General features: G+C 41.3%; 1 protein-coding gene across 1 annotated transcript in view; it reads left to right on the top strand.

Moving 5' to 3' along the window:
• The first annotated feature begins 3,752 nt into the window (after positions 1-3,752).
• Positions 3,753-24,889, top strand: part of LOC117401291 (fer-1-like protein 6) — a 202,711-nt gene continuing 181,574 nt past the window's right edge. Inside the window, exons 1-4 of the mRNA XM_059013927.1 lie at positions 3,753-3,830; positions 4,238-4,349; positions 5,686-5,740; positions 16,393-16,524. Of these exons, the coding sequence (XP_058869910.1) occupies positions 3,758-3,830; positions 4,238-4,349; positions 5,686-5,740; positions 16,393-16,524 (372 nt within the window). The 5' untranslated portion in view covers positions 3,753-3,757. The remainder of the gene's footprint in view (positions 3,831-4,237; positions 4,350-5,685; positions 5,741-16,392; positions 16,525-24,889) is intronic.

The following is a 24,889-nucleotide window of genomic DNA, read 5'->3' as shown; positions in this document are numbered from 1 at the left end:
GACCCAGTAAACAGGAGTGTTATCTCCCTGGTGCTAGAGTTGAAGATGTGATCAACAGAGTAAATGGGGGCAGGCACAGAACCAACAGTGATAGTCCATGTGAGACAAATGACACGTGAGAGGAGGTCAGGGGGACTGAACGAGAGGCTCACTGAGGTTCACTCGCTGCCAGGCTTAAAGAGAAAAAGAGTCACGTAATCATCTCTGGGGCGCTTCCAGTTCTGAGGGCAGGGAAGGAGCGGCTTAGCAGAATAATTGGTTTAAATATATGGTTAATGAATACAGAAGGGAGGGTTTTGAGTTAGTAGATAACTGGAGCACCTTTTGGGGGAAAAGTGAGCTTTACAAGAAAGATGGCTTACACCTTATTATTATTATTATTTATTTCTTAGCAGATGCCCTTATCCAGGGCAACTTACAATTGTTACAAGATATCACATTATTTTTACATACAATTACCCATTTATACAGTTGGGTTTTTACTGGAGCAATCTAGGTAAAGTACCTTGCTCAAGGGTACAGCAGCAGTGTCCCCCCACCTGGGATTGAACCCACAACCCTCCAGTCAAGAGTCCAGAGCCCTGACCACTGCTCCACAATGCTGACCTTAATAGTAGGGGAGCAGATATTCTGGAAAGAACCCTTAGGAAGACTAGAAGGGGGGTGGGTGGGAACCAAAATGAGGTTCTTGTTAGGGCTAAAGGTGTAAGTCACATAGAATCAAAAATAAAATTCTTGTCTAAATGCCAGAAGTATCAGAAATAAATTGTTAGAACTAGAAGCATGCATTTCAACTGAAAAGTATTGCGTTGTTGAAATCCCAGAAATTTGGCTTAGTCCTGAAGATGGAGAAGAATTCCACATACAGGGGTATAAACCACTCAGACAAGATAGGAGAGGAGGAGGAGGAGCGCTGGTGTTAGGGATGGACTAGAAGTAAAACATATAGATTGATCTCCATCTACAAACCAAAGCAAGTCAATTTGGGTAGCGCTGTTAGGTAAAAGCACTAGTTTTTTTTTTTATTGGTGTATGTTACAGACCCCCAGGTCAGAACAGAAATGATAGCAAATTATTATATGAAGCAATTACAAATGCATGTAGGGGAATACAAAGCATGGAAGATTTCAATTACCCAATATAAACTTGGAAAATCCAGTGGGATGTGGCAACGTAGAAACTGAACTGATTAATGCAGTAAATGACTGCTTCCTGACCCAGTGTGTCAAAAACCTGACGAGGGACAGGACGATTTTAGATCTGGTGTTCACAAACAACCAGGACATGCTATACAATATAAAATTAGTAGAACCACTGGAGTCAAGTGATCATAACTTAGTTACATTCAAAATGACCTGGGATTCCAGGCAAAAGGCTGCACAATCTAAAGTGTGTAATTTCAGAAAGACTACAGGATGAGACTACCACTGAGAGAAATAGACTGGGAAAATAGGAGGATATGACAGTTGAAGTTCAGTGGAACAGATTTAAAGTTATAATGCAAGACAAGCAGGACAAGTATATACCTGAATGAAAAAGAGCAGGTTTAACAAGCAGCCACCAAGATGGGTAAACAGATCAATACAAAAATAAACGTAGAAACAAACGTAAAGACAGCCGTATATGACTTACAGGAAAGACGGAAAAACTAAAACTTGGGAAGAATAAGGAGTATGCTTAAACAGGTAAAAATGGATGTTAGGAAGGCAAAAAATACCATTCTCTAAATACATATTTGCTAAATACATATTTATGATACAGGTGTGTATCAATTGAACCACATCTGTATCAGTGAATAGTTACACCCCTGCTACACTAACTGGTACAGCAAACTAAACACCTGTCACAATTTGCTTAAAGGGTGAGTACTCCCACACGTTCAGTTAGCTGCATTACTTGGGAAGTGCCTAATATTTCAATAAAAGTGAAAGTGTATCAGTTAAAGTTAAGGGTGTTTATTCAAAATTGTTTTGACAGCACTCTGCCCTCAGACTATTGGGTTCAGTGGTTCGGCATTGCTTAAATGATTAGAACCTGGGTCCAGTTTGATATTAAAGGAGCAAGACTTAAATAGTGTAATAAATCACTCCCCATGACTGGGGTTCTTCATTAGACACCATGAAACATGTTAATTATACAACAAGCTGACAAAACACCGTGATTGAGTGGGGTGTAGATACTGGTATCCAAAGTGAACAATAGGAAAGTGTCCGGTATTACTTACACACACTTACAGTCACTGGGATTTTCTTAAGCGTTGATATCGCTGCTCTTGTGATGAAACTTCTGATGACTGAATATATTGAAACTGGTCAAGTTCTGCCTCCATGAGTGGTAAAGTTGAAGATGTGATCAACAGAGTAAACGGGGGCAGGCACAGAACCAACAGTGATAGTCCATGTGAGATAGTCCATGTGAGACAAATGACACGTGAGAGAGACAGCATTCAGAACTGGGCAGACACATGGCAAATGACATTTAATAGAGAAAAGTGTAAAGTATTGCATGCAGGCAATAAAATGTGCATTATAAATATCATATGGGAGATACTGAAATTGAAGAAGGGAACTATGAAAAAGACCTAGGAGTTTATGTTGACTAAGAAATGTCTTTATCTAGACAATGTGGGGAAGCTATAAAAAAGGCCAACAAGATGCTCGGCTATATTGTGAGAAGTGTTGAATTTAAATCAAGGGAAGTAATGTTAAAACTTTACAATGCATTAGTAAGACCTCACCTAGAATATTTTGCTCATTTCTGGTCACCTTGTTACAAAAACGATATTGCTGCTCTAGAACGATTGCAAAGAAGAGCATGTCGTATGCAGACAGGCTAAAAGAATTGAATCTATTCAGTCTTGAACAAAGAAGACTACGCAGAGATCTGATTCAAACATTCAAAATCCTAAAAGGTATAGACAATGTCGACCCAGGGGACTTTTTTGACCTGAAAAAAGCAACAAGGACCAGGGGTCACAAATGGAGATTAGATAAAGGGGCATTCAGAACAGAAAATAGGAGGCACATTTTTACACAGAGAATTGTGAGGGTCTGGAACCAACTCCCCAGTAATGTTGTTGAAGCTGACACCCTGGGATCCTTCAAGAAGCTGCTTGATGAGATTCTGGAATCAATAAGCTACTAACAACCAAACGAGCAAGATGGGCTGAATGGCCTCCTCTCGTTTGTAAACTTTCTTATGTTCTTAAAGTCACTGCATGGTTTATTAGCCATTGATTTGACCAATATAAATACTGTCTGAAACTTACTGACTCAGACATGTCACAGGAAATCACCAAACTGCAGTCATAATCCTTGAACAGAAACTGAGCTAAGTGATTTAGTGAAACGGCAACAAGCTGAGTCTTATGAAATCACACCTTAACATCCAATGCGTATTTACCATAAAGATTTAGTTGATGTAACACAAATCTAGGAGATAATATTACCAACATGAAATGTTTCATGGAGAAGGAATGTTGATGTATTTCCTAATAAACAAAAAAGACAACGTTTGATATTATTGTCAGTTCCTTTTAGAAATTTGTAAATGTTTCACAGAAGACTTTTGTCTTGATACAGAAATATAAATTCTACAGTGTCAGTCAGCAGAATTGAATTAATTTCCTAGGGTTTCACTGAGTTCTGAGGTAACATTGTAGGAAATTGATTTTGATCCTCATTAAATTGTGTGTGAGAATATGGAATGAGAAATGTGGCTGCTTTGTTTACTGTTTAACTGTTTTTCAGGAATGGAAATGTTTGGAATTAAACTCAAGAAGAAAAAAAAAGCAGAGAAGGGGCTAGTGATTTCAAACAAAGGTGCACAAGGTAAGACCAACACAAACAGTACTGTACGGATGTTTGGATAGGAGCTTAGTATTATGCGGATACATTTGTTTAAACTATCATGAAGTGAAGGGAACTCTTATCAACTTGTGTCAAATGTCAGCTGTGGCCCACCATATGTCAATATTAAAGACTGCATAATAATACTTGCAATTGAATCAAATGCTGTGTATTACTTTTACCAAGCTTTACATAAGCATTATGTTCAATAAGATCAGCATTCATATTTGTTGTTTATAGATGTACTTTTTGAACCTTACTTTCCAAAATCTCTAACACATTATAATACATATAGGTGGGAAATTGTGTTTTTCTTTATGTGTACCCCCACTCCAGAGGCACCTGCTGCACTTAAACTGGGGTATGTTTTTATAATGTCTACTTAACAGATGTAGATGAAATACATGCGGCTCAAGCAACCACAGATGGGGGGGAACCTGAAGATACCAGCTTGACTGGCCCTTCCAGCAGTGGTTCTAGCAAAGCCAAAGTAAAAAAAAGGTACCTGTACTACTTATAGTCTGTTTTTATTCAAAATAAGGTTATGATAAAAAAAAAAACTAACAAATATTCATGTTAGTATTATTGATAAGTAGACAAAAAATATAGTATGTAAAAAGACACTTTCCCAAAAAAGCATTTTTTGTTCAACACCAAAAAAAAAAAAAAATGATAATCACAATTTTACCACCAAGGCTACATTCTCCTGAATAAAATGATGTGCGTTTTTTTAAATGTAGGATTGTTTTGTTTTTTAATTTTTACATTTAAAAGATTGAGAAAGAACAAAAAATAAATATTAAAAAAACCTTTACGTTCTAATTAACAAAAATCAATAATATAAACGTACCATACGATGTTGGCAAAGTGCAGTCAGAAAGGGTTTAAAACTAGTTTTTAAAACAAGAGTCCATATTCAGCATTATTGTGAAGATACGGGTTCTGTACTTTGTTACGCAAGCTTTTATTATCTGTTGAGGGGCACAAACCTGTACTCAAAGATCTTTGCGGTTTGCACTTTCTCAGATTTAAGGATGCTTGAAGCCTACAATTACTTTATTGCTGTTCGGTTGGCCAGATTGCACTTGTACGTTGTTTGCTTTTTATGATAATGCATAAATAGATTGAGGGAATTCCACCAGAAGATAGTAATATTAAGAAACAATAGTGAATCTGAAGTTGTATAATTGTTTCCAGGAGTCCCCTTGTGAAAAAAAAAACATGTTGGCAGAACGGAGGACTGTGAATTAATAATGCTATCAGGAAAATATTTTATATAGATTAATTTATTTACTAAAGGCAATTCCTGAATTGCTATCCCACAATGTCTGATTGCTGACAGGGCCTGTTCTAGTTCTTATTGGAGAATTGTGCTGATAAGGTGGCTAGAACACATGATTCACATTCAACTCGTTTGTCATTTACTATTCAATTTATGTCAGGCTTCATCTAGTTTTTTCAACCTTTCGTCTGCGGTAAAAATGTAATAAAATGTATATTTTCACAATACTTCTGGTTACTGTAGCTAATGCCTATATTGTTAAAATGAATGTGTGTTTTTAAAATAATAAGTCCTGTAACAAATCATATGATGTTTGAAGCATTTTCATCAGCAATTCTCTAGTTTATGTTTGTTTTCAGCTTTTGGATTTAAATGTCTCCTGAATGATTTTGTAAAACATGTAAATAATGAAAACAACTCAGCATAATCTATGTCTAATTGTTTACTATTATGAAGTGCAATGTTTTTAAATATGTGTTTTCCAGCAAGTTCAATGGTCAAACACCTGGAAACAGTCACAGACTAATAGGTGTTTTCTATTTATTACCCAAACAGATCCATTCCAGTATCGAGAATTTATGACAGTGACAGCAAACCCCAGACTTACCAGGTAAATATAAAATTATACGGAATACCAGAAATACAGCTTTACTGCAAATAATAGGTGCTAAATCTACTCAGGATTACTCAAGATTCCAAGAGCCCAATTCTGAAGCCCATGAATTAGTTTACAGATAAGTGGAGAGGCAAAGTTGAAAAAGCAGGAGGAGGCGAACTCTGGCACACAGCAGGGACGTAGTGGATAGAGGTAAAATATAAATCCTTTCCTTGATGATCATTGGACATATTATTTATCGAGGGACAAATAAGAAACCAGCTATTCGATTAACAATTAAGTCTGGTATTGGAAGCGCCTAACAAATGCTTGATATTTAAATGATTTGAACTAAGGTTAAAGTGAGTTCCCTGCCAGAACCACGCTTTGAGTTCCCTGCCAGAACCACGCTGTGAGTTCCCTGCCAGAACCACGCTTTGAGTTCACTGCCAGAACCACGCTTAGAGTTCCCTGCCAGAACCATGCTTAGAGTTCCCTGCCAGAACCATGCTTTGAATTCCCTGCCAGAACCACGCTTTGTTCCCTGACAGAACCACGCTGTGAGTTCCCTGCCAGAACCACGCTGTGAGTTCCCTGCCAGAACCACGCTTTGAGTTCACTGCCAGAACCACGCTTAGAGTTCACTGCCAGAACCACGCTTAGAGTTCCCTGCCAGAACCACGCTTTGAGTTCCCTGCCAGAACCGTGCTTTGAATTCCCTGCCAGAACCATGCTTTGAATTCCCTGCCAGAACCACGCTGTGAGTTCCCTGCCAGAACCATGCTTTGAATTCCCTGCCAGAACCACGCTTTGTTCCCTGACAGAACCACGCTGTGAGTTCCCTGCCAGAACCATGCTTTGAATTCCCTGCCAGAACCACGCTTTGTTCCCTGACAGAACCACGCTGTGACTTCCCTGCCAGAACCACGCTTTGAGTTCCCTGCCAGAACCACGCTTTGAGTTCCCTGCCAGAACCACGCTTTGAGTTCCCTGCCAGAACCACACTGTGAGTTCCCTGCCAGAACCACGCTGTGAGTTCCCTGCCAGAACCACGCTTTGAGTTCCCTGCCAGAACCACGCTGTGAGTTCCCTGCCAGAACCACGCTGTGAGTTCCCTGCCAGAACCACGCTGTGAGTTCCCTGCCAGAACCACGCTGTGAGTTCCCTGCCAGAACCACGCTTTGAATTCCCTGCCAGAACCACGCTTTGAGTTCCCTGCCAGAACCACGCTGTGAGTTCCCTGCCAGAACCACGCTGTGAGTTCCCTGCCAGAACCACGCTTTGAGTTCCCTGCCAGAACCACGCTTTGAGTTCCCTGCCAGAACCACGCTTTGAGTTCCCTGCCAGAACCACGCTTTGCTTCATTTTAGAAAATAACTAAAAGTCCCTCTCTTTATTTTGTATTTGTTCTGTTTTTGATTTCTTGTTTTAAGAAAAATGGTCCAATTGCAGTCAACTTTTGTAATGTGCAAACTGAGAAACAGACTTAAAAAGATATTTTGTTTAAATATCAATTGCAATGACTCTAGATTTCAGATATTCAAGGAGTTAGACATTAAGATAGATTTAAAGAACTTTTAAAAAAAAAAACTTTGCTGATCCCTATAGTCAGTACGGAACCCCCTAGGCCAACTGGACCGCATGTGTATCAAAATACACAACTCAGAAAAATTAATTAAAGGAGGCCCATGGAAATAAGAATGACTATAGGTTTGGTCTCTGGAGATACATTTGTCACACAGGATATACATTTGTCTCATTTGTTTCTAGGATCAATAAGCTACTAACAACCAAACGAGCAAGATGGGCCGAATGGCCTCCTATCATTTGTAAACTTTCTTATGTTCTTATGTTCTTATGAATGTCTTAGTACCTATTATGCATTTCTCTGTCATTAATCTCTACATGGGTGGGGCATGCCTGATGACATCTTGGGGGATCCTGTCCTATTCTTTAGTCAGTGCAGGATTAAGCTCTATGATGTCACATGGAGGGTTACAACCAGGGTTTCCCCTGGGTTCTAAATTTTTGTAGTCACTAATGACTAATACTTTCTAAAAACATTAGTCACTCCAGATATTCAGTAGTCACTACTGGCGCACAGCTCAAGTCTTCAAGGGTGTTATGAATCCTGTTTTTTTATGTTATACCTTAAATCACTGTATTGACCAAAACAATTATTTAATTTAAACCATTTTAATAATGCTCTACAGTTTAAATACATTGGTAATTTACAGCTGTAAAGTTTTAGAACATTAAAACTCAAGAACCAGATTTTTTTACCTTGAAAAGCTACATACAGACACAGAATGCATTATGAATTACTTATACCATGTATGTCTTTTTACAATAAAAAGAAAAAAAAAAACAGTGTTAGAATATTACATACAACCCATGGAAACAGAGTTTTGCAATAAGGCTGAAACTTTGCTGCTTGTTTTCTTTTTCTGTTATCTGATGCATGTGAGCTTTGTTTGTTCTTTTTTTTTTGCTGTTCCGAATCCAAGTCTTCATTTTCTACAACTTGTTGTTTGTTTGTTCTATTTCACTCTTGCTGAAAAAAACGAGTGGATTTTCTTCCGCGACATTTTACAGTATTGCCTAACAGTTTTTTAATTCGCGCGCACAAGTTTACCGCAATCATGTATTTATATGGATGATAAAGTTATAGAAAAGAAGGTAAAGAAAAGTTCACTATCCACGCATCTCTACAGCTGACCTCAATACGAAAACATATTACTGGCATTTTTAAATTATTGGTGACTAAAACGTACAGTACTGATGCTAATTAAATAATAATAATAATAATAATAATAATAATAATAATAATAATAATAATAATAATAATAATAATATGCTTACCTAGTACCAGTGTGATGGATGTCCCTGCTTGTTACCTCACAAATCACTGATGATGGCAGGGAAATTAGAGAGAGCTTCAGTCGCAAGACATTTTTGATGTTTTTAATCTTGATGGTATTTCGTCTTGATCGCCCTTTGCTAATAATGCACTGGTATTGAGCAAGCAATCCACATTTTTTCACTGGATTGAAAGCTAAAAACTCTTAGTACGCTCACACCAGACGTAACGGCATGTCAAACTAGACCGCATAACAATACTGCGGTTTCTGACTGGCCATACATTCTGTATTTTTGAATCGAGTCATTGAAACAAATAAATATCGACTTGCAGGCATGAACGCACACAGGAAATAAAATGAGTTAGACTAGGCTTTTAGTTTTTTAAATCCCAGACAGACTGCAGTAACCGACCAACTGTTTATATTACATTTAAACATTTGTGGCACACTCTACAACCCGGTTTCTCAGAGACGTCGGATTCAGTGGCCAAGAGTTGCGTCGCACAGTGAAGAACTTATCTGAAGCAGCAGAGAGGAGCAGCAACTGGCTGTGGTTGAGACGGAAAGATTCTGGCTGGGGACAGGTAAGTAAGCTGGGCTGAGTTGAGTGGGGGACGGAGGGGGGTGATGCTGGGACGCCAGAATCACCGTCGAGCCCTCTTGAGGTGTCGTGGGCTAGTCGACGAAACACTGAGGATGGAAGGTGCCCACTTGAAAACCCCAGAGATGTACCCTACTTAGCTCAATCCAGACGGTTGTCATGCTGATGCGCTGGGGAGGCCGCACTTTGGTTGATCCCCGGAGCCAGCATCGCAGCCGTTGTGTGTGCTGATGCGCCAGGGAGGCAAAATAAGCTGATCCCTGGAGCCAGCATTACACTTCAGCCATTAACACCAGACAGAAGGATATCTACATCATCATATGGAAGGAAACGTAAATGGATGGAGACACACATGGATCACATTAGTTTACTGTAAAGCTACGTCTTAGTTGGTGCTTATCTTGGCGAGAGCCGAGTTCAAATCAGCATGAAGTTTTAACATCTACTCTCGTGTAATGGAAATCATGAAGATCTGGATACGTCCAGTGACTGCTGTGAATAGTGCAGCTGGCAACAAGGGAAAGACCTTGTGACAGCCTGGAGAGACAGCTGACAGGAGGAAAGAGACCCCATTGGGGCTGGTAAGGGTTAGCTACCCTTGTCGGCAGTATCCAGCTCTGTGTTTACAGGATGCTGGAGACACCCGCCCAAGGCTTCTAAGAAATTAAAGAGAAAAATACCCCTAGAGTCTGCGAGAGCGGGGGCGGAAGATGACTCAACGTTGGACAACACGGTTAACGACTTAGGAACGGAAACGGATATGAGTATGGAGAGTACTTCACAAAAGACTAGTTCAAGATCTGCAGTTAACAAAGACATGGAACTCCAGGTTTGTGTCTGCGGCTGGAGCAAGGCGACAACGGTCAGGGGTTTGAAGATTCATCAAGGGAGAATGAAATGCTTGAGGGAGAAGGGACAAGGGCCTCGCATTGATCAGTACTTCTTACGAAGTCAGTCAAGTCAGTCGAATGAAATCCAGCGACAGGAAGCAAACCACAGTTCGCAGGATATCAGCACCCCTGTCATAGATGTGAGGAGGACTTGCATGGACACAGTTAGTGATGAACCTAATGATCCTTGTGAACCCGGTCAGACAAACCAGCATAAGAGAGAAAAGAACCTCAACGGGCACAAGCCTGGAGTTAAATGGCCAAGAGCTTGTGAGAAAACTGCATGGGACACAGTAAACACAGATCTCTGCATCGCATTGGAAAGATTAAGTGGAACAGTTGAAAACAAGCTGGATAAATTTGGGGACATCATCTACGCATATGGAAGTGAGAGGTTTGGAGTTGATAAAAGGAAGGAAAAAGTACAAACTATTCCTGGAAAGTCTAGACGGCAGCAGGAGATTGAACGCTTAGTTAGAGTAAGGAGACAGCTGAGGAACCAATGGAGAAGAGCAGAACAAAGTCAGAAGGACGGACTCAATCTCTTACAAAAGGTCATAAAAGATAAGCTTGCAACATTGCGCAGAGCTGAGCGCCTACGGAAACGCTACAAAAAGAAGGAGCGTGCGAGAGCTAACTTTTATAAAGACCCATTCAAATTTGTAAAGAAGTTATTCACCAGTGAGAAGAATGGCACACTAAAAGCATCTAAGGTTGAGCTGGAGAGATATTTGGAGGAAACACATACAGATTCAAAAAGGCAGGAGCCTATGTCAATTCCGTCAGACATCCCACCTATCAATCCACCAGAATACCAAATGGAGGACTGTGCACCTAAGTGGAAAGAAATAGAGCAAGCTGTGAAAAAAGCAAGGGCTTCATCATCTCCAGGGCCTAATGGAGTTCCGTACAGAGTGTACAAGAGTGCTTCAGGAGTTCTACGAATTCTGTGGAAATTGATGAAAGTGGCATGGGAAAAACAGGTTGTACCAAGAGCATGGCGCCGAGCAGGTGGAGTCTTTATACCTAAAGAAAAAGATTCTACAAGCATCAGTCAGTTTCGTCCCATTTCCCTATTAAACGTAGAAGGCAAGATTTTCTTCAGCATTATTGCTCAGAGATTGTCAGCTTACCTATTAAAGAACTGCTTCATTGACACTTCAATACAAAAAGCGGGCATTCCAGGTTTCCCAGGTTGCTTAGAACACATCAATGTGATCTGGCAACAAATTCAATCAGCTAAAAAGGAGAGGAAGGAGCTCCATGTGACATTCCTGGATTTGGCTAATGCATATGGTTCAGTGCCACATGAACTACTTTGGGCAGCATTTGATTTTTTCAGTGTACCGATGACAATAACAAATTTAGTGAAAGCCTATTTTGGAGATTTGCAATTCAGTTTTTCAACTTCAGAATTCAGCACTACATGGCAATGCCTAGAGGTTGGAATAATGGCAGGATGCACCATTTCTCCACTGGCTTTTACCATGGCAATGGAAGTAATCATTAGGGCATCAAAATGGGTAGTAGGAGGAGAGCGCTTGGCTTCTGGAATGCGATTACCACCAATTCGAGCATATATGGATGACATGACAACCATGACTACAACAGTAGCCTGCACTAATCGATTATTGGGCAAATTAACCAATAACATTGAATGGGCACGAATGCAATTCAAGCCCACTAAATCAAGGAGCATCTCTATAATTAAAGGCAAAGTAGTAGATAAACATTCTTCATTAATGGTGAGGCAATACCAACAGTGTCTGAGAAGCCAGTGAAGAGTCTTGGGAGATGGTACGACGGGGATCTAAAGGACACAGTTCGTGTGGGAGAAGTTAGACAACAAGCAGTGGAAGGGTTGAAGAGCATAGACAGCTGCGCTCTACCAGGTAAACTAAAAAAATGTCCTTTGTGTTCATCACCTGCAACATTAAGGCACATTTTGACAGGATGTAAGGTGGCTCTTAGCCAAGGACGGTTTACTTGGCGCCATGACCAGGTGCTGCGATGTTTGGCCTTAGCATTGGAAGACAAGCGTAAAATGACCAATAAGTTGCCACCTGTTCCATCAAAACATTACACACAAAAGACAACATTCCTCCGCCCAGGAGAGCAACCACCAAGAAAAGGTGTTAAAACCAATCCTCGCCCAGGACAACTGGAAGCTGCTAGAGACTGGAATATGCTGGCAGATGTTGGTCAACGGCTTATTTTTCCACCTGAGATTGCCACCACTAACCTTCGACCAGATATTGTCTTGTGGTCTGGATCAGCACGCCTTGTTCACCTGGTAGAGTTAACAGTGCCATGGGAGGATGCTGTAGATGAGGCGTATGAGAGGAAGAAACTGCGGTATGCTCAACTAGCCACTGAAGCGGAACAGCGAGGATGGAGAGTTCGGGTTTACCCAGTGGAAGTGGGTTGTCGAGGATTTGTGGCACACTCTACAACCCGGTTTCTCAGAGACGTCGGATTCAGTGGCCAAGAGTTGCGTCGCACAGTGAAGAACTTATCTGAAGCAGCAGAGAGGAGCAGCAACTGGCTGTGGTTGAGACGGAAAGATTCTGGCTGGGGACAGGTAAGTAAGCTGGGCTGAGTTGAGTGGGGGACGGAGGGGGGTGATGCTGGGACGCCAGAATCACCGTCGAGCCCTCTTGAGGTGTCGTGGGCTAGTCGACGAAACACTGAGGATGGAAGGTGCCCACTTGAAAACCCCAGAGATGTACCCTACTTAGCTCAATCCAGACGGTTGTCATGCTGATGCGCTGGGGAGGCCGCACTTTGGTTGATCCCCGGAGCCAGCATCGCAGCCGTTGTGTGTGCTGATGCGCCAGGGAGGCAAAATAAGCTGATCCCTGGAGCCAGCATTACACTTCAGCCATTAACACCAGACAGAAGGATATCTACATCATCATATGGAAGGAAACGTAAATGGATGGAGACACACATGGATCACATTAGTTTACTGTAAAGCTACGTCTTAGTTGGTGCTTATCTTGGCGAGAGCCGAGTTCAAATCAGCATGAAGTTTTAACATCTACTCTCGTGTAATGGAAATCAAACAACAGGGCTTATTTAAAATGTACATATTTACTATGTAAATTAGTCGTGTGTGCACTGAACGCTCTGCTACAGCACATCAGTCTGGTGTCAGCGACTAAACGTTGATTGACATTTTCCATTCTTGGCCACCAAGTAAATATTTTGGACAGTTTTCAAAACAATTGATGCTTTATTTTTACAACACACGTTGGTGTTGTTGATAATGTGATAAACGCGTATATCTGCTTCAGGTTAAACGATAGGCGTGTTACACAGAACACTACAAATACAATGTCAAATATACACTATGTACTTCGTTGGTTTTGTGGATTTGCTATATTTTTTTACTTATTTTAATACTGCACATAATTATATAGTTTAGAAAATGCTACTTACCAAAACCATGCTGCACGTGAACTGTATTACATAATAATTTCCTTTATTCCGATTCCAGTGGTGTTTTCTCAATGCAAGATGTATTGTAGGCATATATATAATATACAGTGCCGTTTTATCATGCTCGATAGGCCTACTGGCGAAATGGTCAAGAGACAGTTGGTGCTTAACACATACGGAATAATTTTGGCCCTGAATTTTAGCATTTTTGGTCATAGAAAAGATACATTTCACATATTTTATAACTTTACCGTCGGCTTTTTTTTAAAGTTAATGATGCGTTTTCGGTTCACAAATCTTCTGCACACAGTATTTTTAAGCACAACTATAATAACCTAGATTTCAGCAGTCACTGCCGAAGCTTATTACTTATTCTTCCAGAAGTAATGGTCGGGTGTAACAGGGATACGAGGTTATATTTGCGCCGGGCCATGTTGTTTAACAAGCCTGATGCTGTCGTCCAAGCTTTACTGTGAAACTGACTAACCAGGGAGGGTGCGAGGACGGGAGTTTAATTATGAAAACGCAAGTGTAAACAAACAAGTAAAAAGATTAGCCTGTCGTCAGACATGTCATGGTAATACAAAATTATTATTATTATTTATTTCTTAGCAGACGCCCTTATCCAGGGCGACTTACAATTATTACAAGATATCACATTATACAGATAGCACATTATTTCACATACAATTACCCATTTATACAGTTTGGTAAAGTACTTTGCTCAAGGGTACAACAGCAGTGTCACCCACTGGGGATTGAACCCACAACCCTCTGGTCAAGAGTCCAGAGCCCTAACCACTACTCCACACTGCTGCCCGTATGCATTCATTTACTGCGTATCGGTATTGATTGCGTCTGGTCAGGGAAGGGGGACACGAGCGCGTTATGAGAATTTCAGCGGGGCATTGGCGCAAACTCTGCGGATGCAAAGGTTTGAGCAGAACTCTCTGTAATCGTGAAAGCGCAGCGGCAGAAGGTGTCAAGTTGCAAAGAACAGCAGCACCGAGCACAGCCTCATAAAGCGGTCGGGGTTACCATGGTAACTGACACGCGACATTAAACTGAGGCGCTGAGGCTGACTGCATTTACATCATCTACCACGGGATAAGAACGTTGCAGAGTCAATGAATCGAGAGGCTGAGGCGCTGATGGTTTAGCGATCCCTTCTTTTGAAGAAAGAGACGTCGTGTGTGACTTTAACAAAGGGGATTTTTTATAGTACAAACAGAAACGATCGTCACTAGTGACGATTCCACATTTTTTTTGTCGTCACTTTCAAAAAACATTCGCAAATTACGAGAGTGACGAGCGACAGCGAAACCCCTGGTTACAACACTGATGAACATGATATCCTAGAAGCTCCCAAAGATGATCTAAGGGAGAACTCTGGATCAATTGCAGCAGTAAATGATCTTACTATATGGTCCAAGTCTATGTATATTAGGGGTGTGTTGTTACTCATACTCAGAATTGCTTTTAAGAAGTATTTATTGGCAGGTATTCAATAAATCAATTTATTAATGTGTTGATTTCAAAACAAGAAAAGCTGTCCTTTGCTCATGTGTTGTATTCAGTACTAATTGATGGCAAGTAACTTCTGCATTGTGGGGTAGATGTGCTAAAGTGTTACTGCTGTTGCAGTAGTTACAAATGAGTCGGAAGTCTGGGGTGAAATGTATTAAACAAGCGCAATGTTATTAGCAACTTTTTAGGGAATGCTTTGTGGCAGCACTCATTTTCATTAGTCAGGGTCTACTTACAAGCCTTGAAAACAAATTTCTATGACATTTCTGTTTTCCCCAACGTGAGCAATAGATGTGCTGTTAACCCCTCCAGCTCATTCTGAGCATCTGTATAGGACCAGGATCTAGCTTGTGTTAACTAGGCTACTAAGTAGGCCAAGTTAAAAAAAATAAAAAATAATACCAAAATAAAAAATCATTTAGTTTCATTTTAAAATAAACTTTTATTCGCATTGCACACCAATGTGTCCAGTGCAGCAGCATGATTTATTTTGTGTTACCGGTAGCCTACAGGTGAAAAGTAAAAAGAAAGTGTGCTAGGTATTCATTTGATTTTACTGCTGTACTGTATAGGACTACTGTACAGACTTATATTTATACATAATGTAATGTGTAGCCTACCCAAAACACATTATATATATATACAGTATTAAAATAGATACAATGAAGACAGACCAACAAGCATTGTACAGATGACGTTACATTTAACCAAAACAATGTTGTTTTGATTCTTTGATTCTTGCACCCTTGCATGTCTAGACGTTCTCCTTTGGGCACCCTCAATTTATTTGAACAATGTCACACGACTCTTGCAATGCTAGAGATCTCGCTAAGAAGATGCAACAAATATTTAAATGAGTATACTGTGACTCTTTTCATTAAGATATTGTCTCTTAGTACATACGTCAAAATGTATATTTGCGCATTGTCGCAACAAAAATGGAAATTGAGGTATGTTTGTGCTGCGACTGTCCCATCTTAGTACATCTACCCCTGAGTGATTTTAAAAGCTGTCTGGAAGATTATTTTCCTCTCATCTGCGGCACTGACATTTTTACTGCTGTACTGGTTCGCGAGTCAGGTGCAAAATGCATCTACACCACTGTTACAATGTATTGAAGAATACGTAAAAGTTTTACCTGGTGAATACCTAAAAAACTATTTTTGTATGTATTTTCATGGTGTTGTTTTTGCCATATTTAATGTCGCTCCTTTATTTTGTTAAGTAGTTTTAGTATCTTGGGGTTATGCAGCACCTGTATGCAGATATGTATTCTCTCAGTTGTCCTTTTTGTTTTTTGGTTTGCCCTTACAGATATTTGTTGTGGTTTTTTTTTTGCCCTTACAGATTGCTATAAACATCATTGAGGCTCGGCAACTGGTTGGGGAAAACACTGACCCGGGGGTGGTGATTGAAGTTGGAGATGAAAGAAAACAATCTACAGTAAAGGAGGGAACAAACGCTCCATTTTACAATGAGGTAAAATTAGATTATTCATAATACAGCTGAGATATGAGTCATATTAAACAGGTGCAGATTCAGACCAGTTCACAGAATTTCCCATGAACCGGTTAGAAAACACTTTCAACATTTAAGACTTTTGTATTTATTTATTTTCATGGGTGAAAGTGGCCTGTGACCATTTTTACTGAAACTCCTGGGGCAAAACCAATCTTTTGGCTGGAGGTCTGGGGGCCGCCTAGGCCCCCCGAAGCTCTGGGTTTGTATGTGCTCTCAGAGGCATTCTGAGCCATTCTGGACCACTTTCAGAAACAAATTTGAACTGGACTTTGTAGAAAAATAAATTCAGAAATTACTTTACTTACAACTTGTCATTTTATCAGATGGATCAACCTGATAAATCACACGAGGCTAGTTAACAAACATCATTTTTGAAATGTTGTAAGGTTCATTTTCTTCTTAAAAATAATAAGCCAGTCTTCTTCAGTTAGTTTTAATGAAATGATTTTATTCAGGAACCAAGTAAATCACATGTGATACATACACAAGGCATCAGCTGATGGTATTCTGAGCTGCCATGGCACAGAGGTGCTATGTTTGAGCTGGTGTCAGTGTAGATGTAGTTTTCTGAGCTGCCATGGCACAGAGGTGCTATGTTTGAGCTGGTGTCAGTGTAGATGTAGTTTTCTGAGCTGCCATGGCACAGAGGTGCTATGTCTGAGCTGGTGTCAGTGTAGATGTAGTTTTCTGAGCTGCCATGGCACAGAGGTGCTATGTCTGAGCTGGTGTCAGTGTAGATGTAGTTTTCTGAGCTGCCATGGCACAGAGGTGCTATGTTTGAGCTGGTGTCAGTGTAGATGTAGTTTTCTGAGCTGCCATGGCATAGATGTGCTATGTCTGAGCTGGTGTCAGTGTATAGTTTTCTGATATAAGAAATTACTTTGTACAGGACCGATTTACAGCTAGCTTATGTAATTTCCTTGATCAAATGTTGTCTTATTTCCCTAGCGTAATGCATGGTGTGAGACAAAGCACATTAACAGTTAACATCTGTGTTTCTTCTTCACTTCACCAAAGTCAACAGAAACGCGATAACAATAAGTTACACTTAAGAATTAATTGCTATTATTGAGGAGGCACAGACCTACTGAATCTTGTAAAGTTCCAGGCAGGTCAGCAAAAATAATTAACAACATGATATGATATGTGTTTTGCTCAATTCTCACAGACGGCAAAGCTCCATACCCAAGCATCACAAGACTGAACGACAAGGCTGCTGATTGCAAACTGCTGATGTGCACAGTCTGATTTTAAGAGTTCATTGAGCCTGCGTTGATTCAGATCTTATAGAATTTCAATGATTTCTCACTTCTTTACCATTTAAAAGGGACATATAAAATGATTACACTTTATATAAAAACCTTACAATGTTACTAATCAAACCTTTTATTGCATGTATGCCCAATTCACATACTATCAATTTTATAAAACCTCAGCTGCAAAAATCATGTACAATCTCTGCTTGACTCGATCAAATGTGGTAAATACAGGGTTCATACAGTTTACCTGATACAAATTTCTAGAACTTTTCAGACCTTCAATGACAATTTTGACAATTTTCAAAGACCTAATTTAAGGAGTTTGACATAATTTTCAATGTTGATAACTAATAACCAACTCTAAAAATAAAGCTTTTGCATTAACAGTTTATTTAACTGTGTATAACAAAAATTTAAATTATACTCACTTTGAGCATAGATAAGCTCTGGACCAGAGAACCTTCTTATTCAGTAACACTGAGTCAGTTTTGATACCTATAGTGAGTGTTTCATTCTAAAAGCAGTACAAGAATTCTATGTTTTAATCAATGTCAGAAGCAATAGTCCAAGAATGTTGTGTCTCAATCATAGGCACCTAACTTTGTTAAAAAGTTGGAGGCAAACTGAAGGAGTAATTGCCCAGCGTAGAGAGGAGTTGGTGGAATGGATTTGCAAGTACTCCCCCCCCCCCCAATCTCTGGAGCAGGGGTTGAGGTCACTGCCGCTCCTTCCATAGCTGTTGGGGAAGAAATCGTTATCCTGTAGGCCGTGATGTGCCTGTATGTTCCTCACACAGGATTTTTGTCTTCCTCTCATCTCCCAGATGATCCCAGGTCACTCCCGCTCCCACATCCACCAAATACAACTCACAACTCCAGGGATGCACTTTTGTTCCCCTCTGATATTCTCAAGCAAGTACAGCTTGACCAATGTTGAACTGTCAGTCCTTTGCTTGTACATGTCTGCATCGTACCTGTGACTCCTGATTCCTGATGACCTCGAACATCACATCTGGCTTCAGCCAGTCAAGGCGTGAGCGGAGCTTGCATTTGAGAAACAACATTACTGGGGGCTTGTTAGTTGTTGAATGGGGAGTGTTTCTGTATGCAAGTAGAAAGTTGTCTAACTTGTGGTGTACGGTGGCCTTCCCTTTAGCTGATTTCAGAGCTCGTTTCATGGTTTGGACAAAATGCTTAGCCAGCCCATTTGTCGTTGGATGATACAGAGCAGATTAAATATGCTTCACACCATTTGCTTTCAGAAATGTTTCAAATTCACTGGAAATGAATTGAGACCCATTGTCACTGATGAGCTGTTCAGGTATTCCATAATGGCTGAATAGTCCACGCAACACCTGAATGGTCTTGCTGACAGTGGTTGTGTCCATAACTTGAATTTCTGGCCACTTTGAGTGGGCGTGAACAACAATTAAATAAATGTGTCCTTCAAAAGGCCCTGCAAAAGCCACACGAATGCGTTACCACGACCACTAGGCCACATCCAAGGATGGAGAGGAGAAGGAAGTGCATGCCTTTGCCTTTTGTTCAAGACTCCAAGATTAGAGATAGTATAGGATCAGCTCTGGTGTCCTTCCTGACTTCAGAACTATTCCCGTGATAATTTCTCAATTTTCGGTGTTGTACATGGGGGCTGACAGCAAAACAGCCCAGTGTTGCATTCTGACTGCTGCTAGTGATGGGATGCCCTTCTTAGGACACAAAATTATGGTGAGAGGGCGGTGGTCAGTGATGAGGGTAAATTCACGCCCATATAGGTACTACTCCAAACACTGTTCACAAGGCCTCCCTCTCAATTTGGGCATGGTTTTGTTCAGCCTTCCTGAGAGTCCTGGATACAAAAGTAATTGGCTTCTCATCACCATTTTGTAGAACTTGGGAAATGACTGCACCCACACCATATGGTGATGCGTCAAAAGCAAGCCTGATTGGAAGATTTGGGTCAAAGTGTGTAAGCACGTCTTGTGAAATCAGCTGCTCTTTGGCCCTCTTAAACACTTCCTCACAGTCCTTAGACCAAAACCATTGCTTTCCCTCACCCAGAAAAGCATTAAGTGGCTTCAGGATAGTAGCAAGACTTAATATGAAACTGCTATATTAATTTAACAGACCCCAGAATGAATGCAATTGACTCACTGCCTGGTGCTGGGGAGTCCATAATCGCTGCTTTTCTTAAGTGACTTGTACAGGCCTTGCATCAATTGTGTGGCCTAAATACTCCAAAGATTTTTTAAAAAATGCACATTTTTCCTTCTTGATATGCAGACCAAAGTCCTCAAGATGCTGCAAAAGCATGTCAAGGTTCTTGAGATGTTCAGCGTCATTCCTCCCGGTCACGGGAATGTCGCGGGGCAGGCCCTGTAACACCTGATCCATAACCTTCTGGAACAAAGCTGGAGCTGAGGCAAGAGTTTTCTCCACCCTCATTTGTAGGTAATCATTGGACAAATCTAGTTTTACACACAGGACAGAGTTTATCATTACTTTAAAATCCCCATAATCCTTACAGAGCTGTCTTTCTTCACAACAGCTACAACAGGTGTGGCCCAATCGCTAAAATCCATAGGAGCATGCCTTTGTAGCACTGCTTCTAGCTGTAATTTTTACATTGACTAGCAGTCAACAGTTTAGTCATATGTGCTTCAGTCATTCCTTGCCCAAGAGATGGGTAGTTTCCTTCAACCACATATAATGGGAGCAGAACCGTTTGTTCCCTCATTTCCACAATTACTGTGATTACATCGTTTGGTGAAACTGTCTCCCCTGTATATGTATTCAGAACAACATTAGTGGTTTGCAAGGGTATGTTTTTCAACACTGTCTCGTAAATTTCAGTTGAAATCAATGAAACTGCAGCTCCTGTGTCCAATTCCATTTTCAATGGTTTTCCTTCTATTACCGGTGTAACACAATACTTTCATAGGAAATGCCCCTGCAATGCTCCCACTATACTTTCATAGGAAATGCCCCTGCAATGCTTCCACTATACTTTCATAGGAAATGCCCCTGCAATGCTCCCACTATTCTTTCATAGGAAATGCCCCTGCAATGCTCCCACTATACTTTTATAGGAAATGCACCAGCTGCTCCCACTATACTTTCATAGGAAATGCCCCTGCAATGCTCCCACTATACTTTCAAAGGAAATGCGCCTGCAATGCTTCCACTATACTTTCATAGGAAATGCACCAGCTGCTCCCACTATACTTTCATAGGAAATGCCCCTGCAATGCTCCCACTATACTTTCATAGGAAATGCCCCTGCAATGCTCCCACTATACTTTCATAGGAAATGCACCAGCTGCTCCCACTATACTATCGTAGGTTTTGTCACCCGGCTTCTCCGGCGTATGAGGCTTCTCATAAGACTATGTTTTGATCCCAATTGCACTTACTAACACCGCCACTTGTTTTCCTTCGGTTGTATCATTTGCAGCAAGAAAATGTTCAAATCGTTCAATATAAGTCGTCCACTGCTCCACACTCATCAAAAACATCAATATATCCTATGGTAGCCGCCATCTTTTCCCTCTCTAAACTAGCCTCTTGATTCAGTAATGTAGAATTTCTGAAATCAAAATTAAGCTCAGTACACAAGGACTTTAGATTCGGTATGGAAGTCCTCGTTGCCAGTTTATGTTATGTACCACTGGACTTGTCAAAATCATAAACTAGACACACTTACACAGAGCTGGGCTGTTGAACAGAATGCATTTTATTTAACCAGTTCACTCTACACATATGCGCAGTTTACACATAACATTGTACTGCCCCCATGTGGTAGGAAACAGCAAACTGCAACACTACATAACAGCAAGGTATTAGCTGATTGGAAAAATCATGTTGTGTAATTTATAACATTATTGTTGAGTCTGATTTGTGTTCAGTGTGTACTTGTTGGGATATTTGAACAAAAAAAAAAAAAAGAGTAAAGTTTACTGTTTAGAAGCATGTTAGTTTGCCATTTACCATATTTAATTTATTTTGGATATGAATGCTACTTAGGAATATATAACAATTACTAAGCTTTTTAACTAGACTTCAACAGAAGCAATATTAGTTATTTATTTGGACATACATAATCAATTGATTGTGAAACTATTAAAACAAGATTGTCCAATATGTTTATAAAGATACAAATAAAATGCTTATATATGAGATTAGGCTATCTGTACACTGTTTTTAAAATACAGACCGTTTTCATGGCATTGTGTTTATTTATTTTTCTGTGAGTGGTGTAGGGAAAGAATTTTGCCTTCAGGGTATGAGGCCAGGATCCCCTTGCTGCAGCAGTGTCCCAGCGAGCCATCATCGGACAAGAGCACAGGTTCAGATCACCTTGCTGCAGCAGTGTCCCAGCGAGCCATCATGAGACAAGAGCACAGGTTCAGATCACCTTGCTGCAGCAGTGTCCCAGTGAGCCATCATGAGACAAGAGCACAGGTTCAGATCCCCCTGCTGCAGCAGTGTCCCAGTGAGCCATCATGAGACAAGAGCACAGGTTCAGATCACCTTGCTGCAGCAGTGTCCCAGTGAGCCATCATGAGACAAGAGCACAGGTTCAGATCCCCCTGCTGCAGCAGTGTCCCAGTGAGCCATCATGAGACAAGAGCACAGGTTCAGATCACCTTGCTGCAGCAGTGTCCCAGTGAGCCATCATGAGACAAGAGCACAGGTTCAGATCCCCCTGCTGCAGCAGTGTCCCAGCGAGCCATCATGGGACAAGAGCACAGGTTCAGATCCCCCTGCTGCAGCAGTGTCCCAGCGAGCCATCATGGGACAAGAGCACAGGTTCAGATCCCCCTGCTGCAGCAGTGTCCCAGTGAGCCATCATGGAACAAGAGCACAGGTTCAGATCCCCCTGCTGCAGCAGTGTCCCAGCGAGCCATCATGGGACAAGAGCACAGGTTCAGATGCCCCTGCTGCAGCAGTGTCCCAGCGAGCCATCATGGGACAAGAGCACAGGTTCAGATCCCCCTGCTGCAGCAGTGTCCCAGTGAGCCATCATGGGACAAGAGCACAGGTTCAGATCCCCCTGCTGCAGCAGTGTCCCAGCGAGCCATCATGGGACAAGAGCACAGGTTCAGATCCCCCTGCTGCAGCAGTGTCCCAGCGAGCCATCATGGGACAAGAGCACAGGTTCAGATCCCCCTGCTGCAGCAGTGTCCCAGCGAGCCATCATGGGACAAGAGCACAGGTTCAGATCCCCCTGCTGCAGCAGTGTCCCAGCGAGCCATCATGGGACAAGAGCACAGGTTCAGATCCCCCTGCTGCAGCAGTGTCCCAGCTGGATCTTGTTAGCATAGTTAAGAAGATGAAATCTACCACTACATCCTATTCATACTCCACATTTTAAAGTAGTATTCCCTGAAGTGAACACCACAGTTTTAAATATTGTCAATAGCTCCCTGTGGCAACGTGGCTGCTGATTAAGACCAGATGCAGAGGTGATGCAGTGCAGACACAATCACACGTGAAAACTGTAATCCAATTTGGAAATGTTATTTTTATTTTTACACAAATCCTGGTCTGGTGACCAAACAATAATCCTCCGGCAATACACCCCTGGTGTAAAGCTCATCAGGAAAATAATAATAATGATTTGTAAACAAAACAAATAATAACACGTTATCCGCTCCCGCAATACTACGAACACAAATCACCAGTCCGGATGCGTGCAGCAGTGCTCAAGGTGGGTGATAACAAATAACAGTGACTGTGGTGGTGTTGTTCCGGGTAGTGCTGGCCCAAGGCGACAGCTCCGGAGATGTGTTAGCCGTCTAGTGAATTTACAAACAAAAGACAATTACAAAGAGGCCTACAAACAAACAAAACGCAACACTCACGAATATTTCTCGTTTCTTTTTGGGAACTGTCCCGGTCCTTCCAGTTCTGTGCGTCTCTGAACCAAAGCGAAGGAGCTGATTAAAAGGCTCCGTCCCCTTTTTATTATTATTTGTTAATTTAGCAGACACCTTTATCCAAGGTGACTTCATCAGCTGCAGAGTAACTTACAATTACGTCTCACCCAACAGACGGAGCACAAGGAGGTTAAGTGACTTGCTCAAGGTCACACAGTGGCTGAGGTGGGATTTGAACCGGGGACTTCCTGGTTACAAGCCCTTTTCTTTAACCACTGGACCACACAGCCTCCAAGGGGAGGACAGCATGACCAAGGGGACAGCATGACGTCACTCATGACCCCTTGGTAAAGTAATGCAGCTGCCTTACAATCTGCGGCTGCTACATTGTTTACCTTCCGGGTCAATACGTTCTTGCAACAGAGACTCTCCTTCTTCCAGACTGGCCAACTCCCCGACCCGGGAAAGAACTGTCAGTCCAGCCCGTCAAAAGAACTCTGTCCTCGCTGCTTAGCGCCCTCACAGGTCGGGAGGGAGATTTACAACCAGAACTCATTATATTTCTGTCACACTCCCTTTTCAGGTATTGTTCCTAACCCTTTCAATATAGCAGTGGTTAAACCACTGCTCAAGAAACCTACCTTGGATCCCAAGGTTCTTAACAACTACAGGCCAATTTCCAATCTCCCATTTCTGTCCTAGAAAGAGTATTGGCTGAGCAACTGAACACATTTCTGGCAGTTTATAAAAATATATGAGAAATATCAGTGTGGGTTCCGGCCCTCTCATAGCACTGAGACAGTACTTATTTGAGTGGTAAATAATGTGCTGTTATCCTCCATCATGGGCTCAGCTTCGGTTCTTATACTACTAGACTTAAATGCAGCATTCAACACTATTGATAATTTTGTTTTGATTGATCGCCTGGAGAATATGATGGGATTGTCGGGATTGTGTCCTGTCTTGGTTCAGATCCTATCTCTCAAACAGCTTTCAATTAGTTAAAATAGAGGACAAGACCTCTTTATTTGGTTGCATATGGGGTCCCATAGAGCTGGATTCTTGGCCCAGTTCTGTTTCTTTGTATATGCTGTCTTTGGATGACATTATTCCTAGACATGGGGTTCATTTCCATTGTTATGCTGACGAGACTTGGTTCTATCTCTGGTTCTATCTCTCAAACAGG

This window comes from Acipenser ruthenus, chromosome 47 (genome assembly GCF_902713425.1).
Source record: "Acipenser ruthenus chromosome 47, fAciRut3.2 maternal haplotype, whole genome shotgun sequence".
In the NCBI taxonomy this organism is placed as follows: domain Eukaryota; kingdom Metazoa; phylum Chordata; class Actinopteri; order Acipenseriformes; family Acipenseridae; genus Acipenser; species Acipenser ruthenus.
The sequence above is the reverse complement of the archived record's forward strand: the minus strand, read 5'-3'. Positions and strand labels throughout refer to the sequence as shown.